The following is a 14422-nucleotide window of genomic DNA, read 5'->3' on the forward strand; positions in this document are numbered from 1 at the left end:
TACTAAAGTGATTAAAATATTTTTAAATGTGTAAATATATCGGTAAAAACAAATAAAATTAGAGAGTCTGTTTGTAATATTGAAATAACCGCTTTTTACAAATGCAATATTATAAAAATGAAATAATGTAAAAATGCTACGAAAAGAACACTGTACTATTTTTATCTGTCGGGACTATACACCATAGATTTATATATTTTTGAGTGAAACTTCTTTATTGGGGTTGGAAAAAATTTTTTGTAACATTTTTTCGTTACGCGTAACATTTTTCCGTTACGCGCCATCTTTTTCTTATCCCTACCACGCGTGATTCGACGTATTTCTGTAAAGTTGCATTTAGTAAATTATTTTTTAAAAAATAAGGTCATAAAGAAGTTTCACTTGTACCTACACGCAAACATTTTTTTTTTTGTTTGAACCAGTAACACCTGTAGGTAGTTCTTTAAATAAGAATGGTGTATCCTATTTAATTCCCAAAAATACATATTCGGCTACAATATGTACGTATTCAAGATGAAATCTATACTATAATATTTTGTAGATATATTTTTCACATCGCATTATTTCCATCCTGGGTTTCACTGTATTGTTGCCAATCATTGGACAATTTATTCCTTACGGACGTTTACACATACATACATATATTTATGTGTGAATGATATCAGACTACAAAGTGGTTGCCATTTTCCACTTGCCTAGACTCTAGATAACATCTAGTCAATCTTGTTTTTTTAAAAAAAAAAACGAAAAACAATTAAGATTAAACAACAAATATTTACATAGATATCTTATAAACATTTGCATGTTGCGTAATATTTTATTTATTATAAAAAAAATATCCTGAAAATTTTCCATGCACAACCAGTTGAAACCAGAATGGAATTTTAAAAGACCAATATGATAAAAAATTACAAATTATTTAATCTAAATTGATTATTGAGAAAACTTAATCTACTAGATCTTAAAAATAATATTGTGAGAATTATTTTTGGAATTCCGTAATATTTTTTTTTTTTTTTTTTTTTTTTATATTAGAGTGGGCAAACGGGCTTGTGGAGCGCCTGATCGTAAGCGAGTCCACCGCCCATATTCATCTACAGGGGATTCTGCAGGTGCGTTGCCGACTTTTTGAGATGGAGGTACACTCTCTTCTTGAAGACACTCAAGTTGTAGACATTAGGAAATGTCGCTGCGGGGAGGCTATTCCATAATTTGGTAGTTCGTGGTAAAAAGTGACGAGAAAAACGCACTGTGCTCGTACGCCAAAGATCTAAGTGGTGAGCATGAAACTTTGCCTTGTGACGGGCAGAACGATGGTGGAAGTCTGCGGCAGGTATCAGTTCAAACAACTCGTCAGAACACTCTCCATTGTACAGACGATAGAATACGCATAAAGATGCGACGTCTCGTCGTAAAGCTAGTGAATCCAGCCGATCAGTAAGTGCCCGGTTGCCGATAACTCTGACGGCTCTTCGTTGCACGCTATCGAGTGGAAGGAGTTGATATTGAGGGGCACCGGCCCAGAGGTGGGAGCAGTATTCCATATGAGGCCGTATTTGCGCTTTATAAAGTAACAAGAGATGGCCTGGCCTGAAATACTGCTTCGCTCTATTAAGGACGCCCATTTTTTTAGAAGCTATAGTAGCTTTGCCTTCCAAATGATAGCGGAACTGAACGTCGTCAGATATATCGACACCGAGAATTCCGATACTAGGCTTTATTGTTAGGGGAGTGTTCTCAAATAAGGGAGCTGTGAGAAATGGGGTTTTCTTGGCTGTGAATGAACATACTTGCGTCTTGCCAGGGTTAAATTGGACAAGATTTTGTCGACCCCACTCAGAGACTTCACCAAGGAGAGCCTCAATATTGGACACAAGTATGTTTCGGTTTGCATTGACGTGTTCTCGAGAAATATTTGGGCGGCCGGAATATATAGCATCTCCAGTACTGTCATCTGCATAGCAATGAATGTTACTGATTTGTAACATGTCATTGATATGCAGTAAGAACAGTGTGGGTGAAAGGACGCAGCCTTGAGGGACGCCAGCGTTGACAGGCAGTAGTGCAGAGCTCGAACCGTCAACCAAGACCCGGATACTACGAGATGTAAGAAAGCTGGCAATCCACTTACATAATTTCTCTGGGAGTCCATAGGCTGGAAGTTTCGAGAGAAGAGCCCGATGCCACACCCGATCGAAGGCTTTTGCAACGTCCAGACTAACCGTTAAGGCTTCCCCTTTACTCTCGATTGCCGTAGCCCAACGATGGGTTAAGTAAACTAGGAGATCACCAGCTGACCGTCCATGGCGAAAGCCATACTGTCGGTCACTAATCAACTGGTTTTCTTCCAAATAACCCAGAAGTTGGCCGTTAATGATGCTTTCCATCACTTTTGAGAGTAAAGAGGTAATCGCGATAGGTCTGTAGTTGCATGGATCAGAACGATCGCCTTTTTTAGGGATCGGGTGTACTGAGGCAGTCTTCCACGAAGCAGGGACTGCGCCAATGTTATAGGAGTACCGAAACAGCTCTGTGAAAACCGGTGCCAGTTCCGGAGCACATGTTTTGAGAACAATGGCGGGGATACCATCAGGCCCACTCGCTTTGTGTGTTTCGAGACAGAGAAGAGCCTTTCGCACAGCATTCTGTCTGAAATGCACATTAGGCATAGAACTCTTGCACCGCGAGATAGCAGGCGGTACTTTCTCTCCGTCATCCATGGTTGAATTAGATGCAAAGAGAGCACCCAGAAGATCAGCTTTCTCTTTGGAGGAGTGGGCTAAAGTATCATCTCCCCGGCGCAAAGGTGGTAATGATGGCTTGCAGAAGTTGCCTTGGACAGCTTTGGCGAGTGACCAGAAAGCACGGCTCCCAGAAGGGTAGCGTATAAGCTTCTCACCAATGCTGCCAATAAATTCGGACTTCGATTTGGCTATTTCCCTCTTATAGACCCTGGAAGCAGAATTATACTGTTTTTTAAGAGCACCAGCATTTGGATCCTTATTAGACACAGCATTTGCCCAGGCATGGAAACTCTCTTGCTTCTGGCGGGATGCCATTTTGCAAGAGCGACCATACCAGGGCTGGGACTTGCCGCCGATGGGGACTAAAGAGTTTGGTACAAACAGTTCCATTCCCTGTAACACCACATCAGCAACTGAGTCAGCGTAGTCGCTAGGATCAGGTGCAAAACAAACTTGCTTCCAGGGGTACGATGCGAAGAATTCACGCATCCCATCCCAATCCGCTGACCTATAGTGCCAAACGCGACGGCTTCCGAGTGACCGGGGACGAGTTAGACGCAAGATTGGCACTATGCTCCGAATCAGGCAGTGGTCTGAAGTCCCAAGAGGGGCATCGACGTTAACCTGATAATTAGTCGGGTGAGAGGTCAGCAGAAGGTCTAGTATGGAGGGTGTATGGTCAGCTATGTCGGGCAACCTCGTAATTGAGGTGACTAGTTGCGTAAGACCATAAGCCATCGCAAAATCGTGAACCGCTCTCCCCGCGTGATCAGTTATGCGTGAGCTTAACCATTGGATATGGTGGGCATTAAAGTCGCCCAAAACAATGATTTCTGATGAAGGGATTTGCTCAAGTACTGCATCAGCCGTTGTTTGGAGGTGCTCGATAAGGCGGTCGGTTTCAGCATCACCACTGTGCGATCGATATAAGCACGCGTAGATGCGAGGATGGTCACCGCAATCCACACGGAGCCAGATGACAGACAGGTTAGTGCCCTCAAAACCGCTAAGGCGACGATAACAAATATCTTCCCTCACAAACACACACACACCAGCTCGAGGGATGAAAGTGTGCTCCAGTTTATAACCTGGGTAACAGAGATATGATGTGTCGGAGGGAGGACCAATTTGTGTCTCCGTTAGGAACAACAAGGCAGGCTTTGCCGTCTCCAGGTGGTGATGGACGGGATTAAGATTAGAATGTAGGCCCCTCACATTACAAAAGTCTACAGATAGTAAAGGCGTATTCGTAGAATTATGAGCCCGTTTGCGTTTGTTGGTATTCTTGAGCGGGATTTTGCCCTCCCCAGAGTACGCAGGGCAGCCTGAGCGCGAACGCTCAGGGAGGGATTCTCCAACAATACGAAGGTTGGTACCCTCCTGGGGTACAATACTATTTAATTCCGCTGCCATTATGTCAGTTATGAGAGAGATAAGGAAAGGATTAGCGATGGGAGTAAGGAAGGGATAGGGATGGGTAGGGAATAGGATGGGCCTCCGGACCTCCCACTCACCGAACGAAACACAGCAACACTTGCATGCTGCTATTTCACGCCGGTTTTCTGTGGGAGTGTGGTAACTTCCCCGGTGCGAGCTGGCCCAATTCGTGCCGAAGCATGCTCGACTCCCACTTACAAAAATAAACTGAAGAACCTATCCGTTTGTGCATTTTATATCAAAATTAAAAAAATATTGAGTAAAGTACAATTTGGCACACTATAGATGTACATAAATAGAAAAATGTGTGCGTGTACACACGTCAGAAGTGAAACTTCTTTATGACCTTATTTTTCAAAAAATAATTTACTATATGCAACTTTACAGAAGTACGTCGAATCACGCGTGGTAGGGAGAAGAAAAAGATGGCGCGTAACAGAAAAATGTCACGCGTAACGAAAAAATGTTACACTAAATTTTTTTCCAACCCCGCTAAAGAAGTTTCACTTCAAAAAAAATCTATATACTTAATCATACCCCTACATAAAAAAATGGGAAGTGAAAAAAAAGTCCTACCACCTTGAAATGGATGTCGATGTGTAGTGGTAATAACGTGGTTTCTTTAACTGTTTTGACGAATAATTATGTACCTTTCCCGAAACAACAGAAAATTGACATTTTACAGAACCCTTTACTGTACGTATTACAAAACGCACTTGAGCTATTTTTTCTTTGATCTGATTTATGAATAGTGAACGTAGCCTGTAGAATCCGCTTTATCAGTTAATGTTAAATTGACAATAATTCAGTTTTGTATGCATCTAATTCTTTTGTGCGACAAAGTCGAAACAATTAATGCAAAATAATCTTTATTAAACGTAATTGAAGATTCAAAAGACAGCTGCTAATCTGAATTCTAGAAAAAACTATTCATTTATGGTGATTAACCTTAAGGACATGGAATTGCGAATCTGCACTTGGCTAGCGTCGTGGATTACGGCCTGGGGCTGTATGATGACATCCTATTACCAGACAGATTACGTCGGAAATTGAACTGACTGGCAAATTCATGGTATGATCGCAACAACTAGACATGGTTATTTCAATCATAATTTGCCAGTCAGTTCAATTCACGGCGTAAACTGTCTGGTTATAAGAGGTCCTAATACGGCCCCTGATCCCTTACGGAAGGCCCGTGTCCCAGCAGTTGAAACATAATGGGCTGATGATGATGATGATTACCTAATTTGTATCAGGTTTCTTTTTATCATGGTTGGGCAATAGAACAATCTCAAAACGTAATTGGATAAACGGAATAGCCTGTCGTGAGTTTAACATAGCTATTACCGGTATATGGCGAATTTCCTGCAAGAGACAATTAACTGTGTTTACGACTTGCTCGATATTCGGTAACTATGGGCAAGAATGTGCCCACATCTTCTATTGTTCGTTTATACATTGTGAAACTTGTGAAAAATTGTAACAAGAATTTGAAGAATTGTCACAGACCACTACAAGCTTCCTTACTTTCATTCAATAAAAAAATGTGTAGGCATACAATGCAGATTATAATCCGTTCGTTCGTTTTATAACATTTTTATCACATTAATAGATACAGTTGGCACAATTAGTCACATGACGCTCTTTGTGTGTTAAATGCGTGATTACACGTGTTATGTATTATATAACACCATCTACAATCCTTATCTAATATATAAAAATCAATGCCACTTTTCGTTGTAATTCCATAACTCGAGAACGGCTGAACCGATTTCGATAATTCTTTTTTTATTATATTCCTTGAAGTACGAGGATGGTTCTTATGTAGAGAAAACGTTAATATGTACCACGGGCGAAGCCGGGGCGGACCGCTAGTCTAATATATTATTATAATGAGTGTAAAGAATATTATAATAAGCGCTTTGAAATGCAATGAGTCAACTAAGAACTTAATATGGACATGATTAGTTTGATTGGCTACTTATAGACTTTAACTAGCTGGACTATAAGTATCTACGTAAGTTCATGTAGATATTTATTTTATATTTATATTACCGTGTGATGACCATTCACCATAATATTCGTTTAAGTTTGCTCAAAAAACTTTATTTTATTTAGTTCCAGTAATCATAAAAGCATGAGTAGGTACCTATTTACACATTTACATTTATGTATTTCAATGCATTCGACTGTTTTTCTAGTGTGTAATTAATAATTTATTACCTAAGTATTAACAAAAAAACATGAATTTCTACAACTGACTAAGAGTAGGTACTTTTCCGTAGTAGATACTATTAAATGTGACTCTACCAAGTAAGCTTTGCGAGCTTTTTTATACTTATGTTAGATTATGTTGTGTTTGCTATCGTTAGATATGTACATAATAATCAGGTACTATCAGAAGGAAGATACCCGGTCTTTTGGAAGGCTTATGTAGGACAAAAATCCAACATTGGAGGTCCGTTACATATTTTTAATTATTAGAAAATATTGTAGTTAGATTTTTAGAAAGTATTTCAAATTATTGAGTATAAAGGGCAGGTAGTACAAAGGGCACTATTAAACACCAAAATTCAATTTTAAGTTATTTACTGTACTGTGTACTGTTTAAAAGTTGCATTTATAAATTGCCCACCTCTATTTTTCTGAGTATTTTTTCGGAATAAAGAAAATAAAAGTACAGAATGGATATTTAGGGAGTAATTCCGGGGTAGATGGCCATAAGGTAGAGATGGCCTATCGAAATATTTCAGTGATTCGCTCACTAATTGTTACTGTTTAACGCTTAGTTCGCTGCTCGTCGTGCGTGAGGACAAAAGTACGGCAAAATATTAAGCGAAAAACAAAGAAAATATAAGTAAATCCTTTGTTTTTTGATTCAAATAGCTTGAATATTTATTAGATGTCAACTATTTTGCGGAATTGTGGTGTTGGTTTCTTAAAATAATGGTGATATTTGTCTTTGTTGTAAAGTATAAGAGCAGTGCTACGTTATAACCTCAAAATAATTTGCTTCAAGTCATTACTTGTTTTAGTTTTTGTTGTGGCCATCTCTCCTGGAATATAAGGACAGATGGCCAATTCTAGTCGGAATATGATGGCCATAGTGTAATAGTATAAAAATCACGTTTTGCACAAATAATTGATTTATTTTTAGATTTATTTTAAATGCCTTATAGAAACAGGAAAAAGGCAGTGGCTGTGAAAGGTCGGAAAAAACGCTAAAAGCAGCTGTTAATGCATAAACGTACGCGTGGCAGGACTCCAGTACCAAATACCTAAACTTTTTTAGGCATTCATTAAAAAGAAGAATAAAGAAAAATAATTCCTTTAACGATGGATCACGTGAGCGAATAGCCAACGAATAAGCCGAACATTTTAAATTATAGCATAAATTTAACCAACAAAATCAAAAAGCGGGATATGACTGGTAACAGATGTTCTAAAGCAGAAATAGTGATTATCCTTAGGAAGTCAAAAAGAGGTTTTTTTGGCTAGAGCCTAGAGCCAACACTATGAACAGATCAGAAGTTAATGCATACGTTACCTACCCCCAAACTACTTATTTAACATGGATGAAGCTGAACTAAATCTTAACAGACATCCGGGACACGTGCTTGCTTAAAAATATTCTAAACCAGTCTCCAAAGTGACGTTAACTGAAATGGCGGATACATTAACCAAAAAAAAAAAAACGCGGCGAAGAAGAGAATATAAGACTTCAAACTAAAAATTAGACTTAGCCTTAGCCTTAGCCTAGAATTGAGTTATGGCCATCTTACCTCTAGTGCCATGGCCATCACGCCCGGACACCTCGGGAGAGATGGCCAATTGTGATTTTTAAAAAAATTTAATTAATTAGGTGATCTTATTAGAAATTGTTACTTTCATGTTCAGAATATCATAGTTGAATCTTCAAAGTTTAATAAAAAATAAATACAATCACAAAAACAAAAGTATTTCATTTCTGATAGAGCTTTGAAAAAACTATGGCCAACTACCCCGGACTTACCCTATAAAAGAAACATGGCAATACATGAGCCCAACGTAAGTTTATTTTTACAAAATTTAGTTTCAATACAAAATCTCAAACTCAACAATATTGAGTTAAAATTTAAGTATACATTAAAAATTTATAAATATATTAATAATTAATTCCTTATTAATAACAAATTTTGAAATGTTTATTAATATCTTAACAATATCTAATAAATGCGTTGGTGTAACGGATCGAAATGTCTGTTTAATAGATTTAACATTTTTGTTAAATTGCAATACATATTTTTTACTGTTATTATTATAATCTTTGTATAATTACAGCTTAATAATTACAATTAGTATTCAAAGCTACCAGAAAACGTACAGATATTAATTTAATTTATTTCCAGGAACTTATGATAACAATTTTAAAGGTACGGTCTACATTCTGTTCTATTACATACCAACAAGACTGCTATTTTTTATATTATTGTCTCAACTGTCAAAAAAACCAAAACATTTGATTCATTCAGAAAAAATGTTATCATTATTTTTTGCCAGAGTACAAAAACACGCGACACAAAAACAATTGATACTGCACATATTGATAATTAAAAAAAAAAACAATTACAATGTTAAAATCATTCAGTTGTTACTTTTAAAATTATTATATTGTATTACAATTTACAACTTAAGTAAGAACAATTATCTATATAGTTTTTTCTTGTTGTCTTATTTTTAAGGAACTAAAAAATAAAATTAATAAGAATAATATACTTAGTTTATGTTTATATTTTTTTAATAATGTCCAGTTCAAGTACGTTGGTATTGAATCCACTGTTTAAGTTTATTTTTATTGTATTCACTAAGGTATAATAACTAAAAACATTAATTACAATACAAACTTGATCAATAGCGATGAAATAATTTTAATCGCGAATTACATCGAAATATCGCAACCGTTTAATAGAATAGGGTTACAATTTTTTCAAAAAGGACCTGAAATTAAAACGAAAGAACAAAAGTTAATAAGTAATATCTATAATTAGGACACTTTCACAATGTTTATAATTTAAAAAATAAATATAGCCAATATTCATGAAACTAGACAAAGAAACTGTTTTTTTTTATTAGTTGTGCCTACTCAACTTCCAAAAAATGATTCACTTCTGATATTATAAGGCAATACAATAAAATATAATTCATTTATGGTAGCATGCGATAATTCTATTTTAATAATAAAATTGTTAATAATACATCGGCTGTACAACGGAAAGATTTGATAACATTAATTATCAAACCTTTCCATAATTATAGTTATAGTTACAAACCATATACGATAATTATATACGAAGCTGAAATATCATGGAAATTGAATGATAAAAGTAATCACTATCGTGGCAAATACACGATTCTACGTAAACAGAATAATAATTACAGAGATTTATTTAGATAACCGTATAAATTAATTCTATATCAGTAATATACTATTATTTACACAGAAGATAAGCAAGCGTTTTGATGAATTAACAGTTTCAGAATATTGTTTTAACACATCCAACGCACGTATTTTTTATAATTAAAAAAAAATCTATTTTAAAACTTTGTCTCTTCAGCTGTAAATAATTCAAATAGAGAGAGCTCTTACAAACATTTATGCTCACACTACACATCATACTAATATTATTACTAGGAGCTTATAAATTAGATTATTAAATTGAGCCGTATCCACGATATACAAAATAAGGAACCCGATTATAACTTATCACGATAGTATTATCTTTTCAATATTACTAATCCCTTGCTTTCATTTAACACAATCAATAATACGAACACATCTTTATCATACTTATGCTAAAAATACATGATCTACTTACAAGAATCACTTTGTTCAGTAACTCTATACACTTCTATATCACAATTGTACTTATATTGGTGACCTAATACTACTTATCTATGTATTTCAGCTATCATCTATCTGTTTCTCTTTATCATTACATTTGCCATTCAATTCTACAGCTTCTGGGATTCCGTGATTATCATCAGACGGGTTCTTGTAACCCGCTGGGCCTATCAATGATAACACTACTGGTAAGAATAATAACCCACTAAACAAGCCAAACAATATCACTAAGAGGAATATTTTAAAGAATGATTGGAATGTGTACGCTTTAGACATGCTCAGAAGGGAGAGAGAGAGCATCGTTGAACCACCGCCGAGCAAAACAGCTGTGCCTATTGACGTCACTGTTTTGAATGCCCTGTCGTGTCGAGAACCTTGAGTGAAGGTTAAGAACGAATGGCCTACATGAGCTGCATAATCGACGCATAAACCAATAGCAAGTTCAAGACCGATACAACAAACTATATCAACCGTCATGCCCCACCTCTGCATCCAGCCCAACACATTTATAATTGTAATCAGTACACATATAAAAATCCATAAACACATCTGCAAATTCGTTATCAATATAATAGTGCAAACCATGACACAGATCAATGCTAGTTCAATGTTTCTTTCTACTTCAACCGCTATAATCTCGTCTGTGACCCAGTTCGCGAATGCTTTAGACCAAACGGAACGATAACCGTTTCCCGTTGATATATTTGCGGATTTAACGATATGTTTTACATTATTCATCGCCGGAATGTATTCATCCGGACCGTTAAACTTAATAAATCTGAACGCCATTGAACATGCATTTATTTCAGGCACTGGAAAACCACATTCTAATGGTTGCGAAAATTTAAAATTAATTTGAAACCTTCCACCTACGGAACTAAATAAAAATCTCGATAAATATTTATTAAAATCTTCTGGTGATACGGCGGAAGCATTTTTAAGATCCCGATCATGATTTTGTAATACGTATCCGTGAAAATGTTCTACCCAAGTTATTACATCTGTTACATATGATTCGTTTCGTAGCCTTTGCACCATGTTATATAAATTAGGAAATTCAGCGCTATAGTTCATCTTTCCCATAAAAACCATTGCGGGTTGACCTTCATCGGGGTAGTAAAGCTCATGTTTATTAATGAAGTCTTTGTAATATGTATCTTCAGGAATAAACCACTTCGGGTCAAATCTTTGCTCTAACTTCAGAATAGCTTCTATGCTTACACCAGACATAATAAGGGTAAACAATATAACTATTGTTTTTCCAGGAATAGTGAACACAACATTTTTGTAAAAACTTTCTAATAGTTTTTGACAAATAGTTTTCTCTGTAGATATCGCGACTTCATTTTTATGTTTATAACAAAAGAAGAAGCCATTTCTTTTCGCTTCAATTCTCTTTAAGTCTAAGGTAAATACTGCTACATAAAACGTAACAGAATAGCAAAATATGAAGAATACACCCATAGCGGCATACATACAAAACGATTTCAACGACGGAAGAATAGTGATAGCACCAATTAACAGGGCAACAATATCCGTGAAAGAGGTGATGACGATAGACACACCGGCGTGTTTTAGCATAAGACCTATTTTAACAGGAACACTTTTATGAGAATCATGAGACATGACGATTTTCCAACATGCATTCATCACAAACATATCATCTACACCGAGCCCCATTAACAAGAAAGGCAAGGAAGAATGTACGGGACCAAATGGAATCCCTAAAATCGAACACCAGCTCACAGCAGTAACGTACGCCATTCCAACATTCAGTAAACCAACACTACCCAACGTAACCCTAACCTCTAGCCAATTAAAGCGAGACACTGATATAAGTACATACACAAACATCAAAATAATACCCAATGCTAGTTTGTCCATCTCTTGAAACATGGCTTGACCACTAACGTCAGCAAAGCTTCTTCCAGCTTCATAATACAGACGTATATTCATGTCTTCATAATTCATGTTTTCTACGTTGTTTATGAATTCTTGCTCCCATGCTGCTAGCTGAATAGACACCCAGTCTTCAGTACCCACTAGATTACCGACTTCGTTCAAATCTACTGCAGTCATATTAACATCCATGTACCAGTTTATTAAAAGTGATTTTGCTGATACAATTAAACCATTTTTATCTCTTTCAATGCCACCCAACATTTTTGCAAAATCAGCCGGGTGACCGGTAGTTGGGTTGTATGTGACTTCATTTATTTTCGTTATAATATCATGTTTTGTTAAGTTTCTAATTGTTTCAGGATCATTCTCCCATAAATCTAATATGTTGTTTTGCAAGCATGTTAGCGGAAACGTTTTAAGAAAACTACAATAGAAATCATCGCTCACCCACAGGCCGGGGTCGGAAAAGTCGTTACTGTCTGAATTTTTTTTCTCTGTCTGCTCGTCATTCTCAGATCTAGATTTTCCATTTGAATTCAATATATTTACTTTAGGTATTTTAAAGCACAAGTCTTCCACTGAATAAAATACATCTTTGTGTTTAATTCGAATAGAATTTATTTCATTTGTAATATTACTAACCACCATAAGAACTTCAGAATCGAGAACATTATCTGCCGTGACTAGAATATTCTGAAGCCGAAAGTTAGTCCCAAAATTATCTATATACCAATTTGTGTCTTGATAAAAATCCGATTCTGGCGGGACCCATAGCTTCATAGGATTCTTTTCTATGTAAAATTTTAATAGCCCCGTGCAGCTCACCAGGACGAAAATCCATGTTAAAATAACAGTTCTCCATGGATGTTTGCCAACGTACACTCCCAAATTGAAGAATATCGTCTCAACAAAATTAACAAATATCGACGACAAATTTTCCCATAATTGTTGAGGAGACTTAATTTTCTTCTTACTAGGCATAGGTATTGATAATATTCACTTAATATCACAGATACTGAAATCACGCACAGTTAAATGCGACAGTAAATCACTTAATTCATGTACACATAAAGTTCAACGTAAGATACGCGTAATCTAACAGTTCACGGTTACGAAAAAGCAACATATTCCGACGGAACGATCGCGGTGGAGTTACAGACTTGGTATCAGTTGGACGACCCCGACGTGACTGCCGACAGCGGCGTGGGCAATTTATCTTTGCATTTGTCACGATACGCTTTAAAATATATACCTATGGAACGGCCGGCACAAATCGACTGTTCTTGCTAACATAATGGAATAAGAAAGGGAATGCACCCCTTGTATTATTTACCGTTAGGTGAAACGGACAAAAAAGGGATTTAAAACATTTTACACGCATCAATGCAGATGTGCTTGATGAATGCAGATATTTTAAATATTCTCTGTATTTATTTGTTTATTTAAAAATATAGGAATCATCCATTCAAATTATGAAATATGGTGAATTAAAAACAAAAAAATAAATTATATTTAATATAAAAATATGAAGGTTATAAACTTGTTATAAATTATTGCAAGCACGCGTACATATTATTGTATTCTTGTTTGATAATTTTATTTTTTTATTAAATTTTTATTTCTAAATAATGGAATGGACCTTTATATAATCATGTAACTTGCGATTGCTAATTTATTTTAATAAAATTATTTTATATTCATTTATCATTTACTAGGTAGGTAGGTACCTACCTACCATAATAATTCCTAAAATGTTTATTCTCCATTTGTTAATATTTGAAGCACGTTTATAATTTAATTTAATAAAATTCCATATTAATCGTGTTTTATAACGTAATATAAAATGCATATAAATTTTAATTTTTAATATTAATTATTGTACTATCATGTATCAAAGGTTACAGTTCGTTTTATCTTCTGTGGTTACAGGCAAATAAAATTATATTCATTAGTATAGGTATCTACCTAATTTAATATTTAAATTTTAAAATATAATTCTTGCATTTTGTTTGTTTGTTCGTACCTTCCGATTCAAATCAAAAGCTAAAAAAAAAATACCGCGGAGGCAGGCTGTTTCGCACGACTTTTCAAGCGATGACGCGAGAATTTTAGTGATTAATTAAAATTAGGGATTTGACCAAGTTCAAAAGGAAATCTCACCTACGCACCGGCTGGATTTAGCATAAAACCTAGAATCACTCGATAAAAACGAAAAAAAAAAAAAATAGCTTATTTGACTCAGAAAAACACTAGCTTTCTGCTGGAGAAAAATTGTTTGAAATTGGAACAGTAGTTCTTTTGTGAAAACATTAAAATATGTACATACAAAACAAATGTTTCCTCTTTGTACCTAATAAAAGTTTAGATCGAAAATTAATCCTACCTACTTCAGAAAGTCACGATATCTAGGTAAAATAGTTTTATTGCTGACAGATTGTTTTCACTTATCTATACTAAT

At 35.5% G+C, this 14422-nt stretch overlaps 1 protein-coding gene across 1 annotated transcript; it reads right to left on the bottom strand.

The window, feature by feature from the left end:
• Positions 1-9342: 9342 nt before the first annotated feature.
• Positions 9343-13239, bottom strand: LOC123693417 (protein patched homolog 3-like). The gene has a single exon (XM_045638504.1). It carries the CDS (start codon positions 12943-12945, stop codon positions 10123-10125), a length of 2823 nt encoding a protein of 940 aa, XP_045494460.1. The 5' UTR covers positions 12946-13239; the 3' UTR covers positions 9343-10122.
• Positions 13240-14422: the final 1183 nt, after the last annotated feature.

Source organism: Colias croceus, chromosome 7 (assembly GCF_905220415.1).
Source record: "Colias croceus chromosome 7, ilColCroc2.1".
Classification (NCBI taxonomy): Eukaryota; Metazoa; Arthropoda; class Insecta; order Lepidoptera; family Pieridae; genus Colias; species Colias croceus.

Coding starts and splice junctions, on each gene's coding strand:
- LOC123693417 (XM_045638504.1), bottom strand. CDS start 12,945: ATGCCTAGTAAGAAGAAAATTAAGTCTCCTCAACAATTATGGGAAAAT.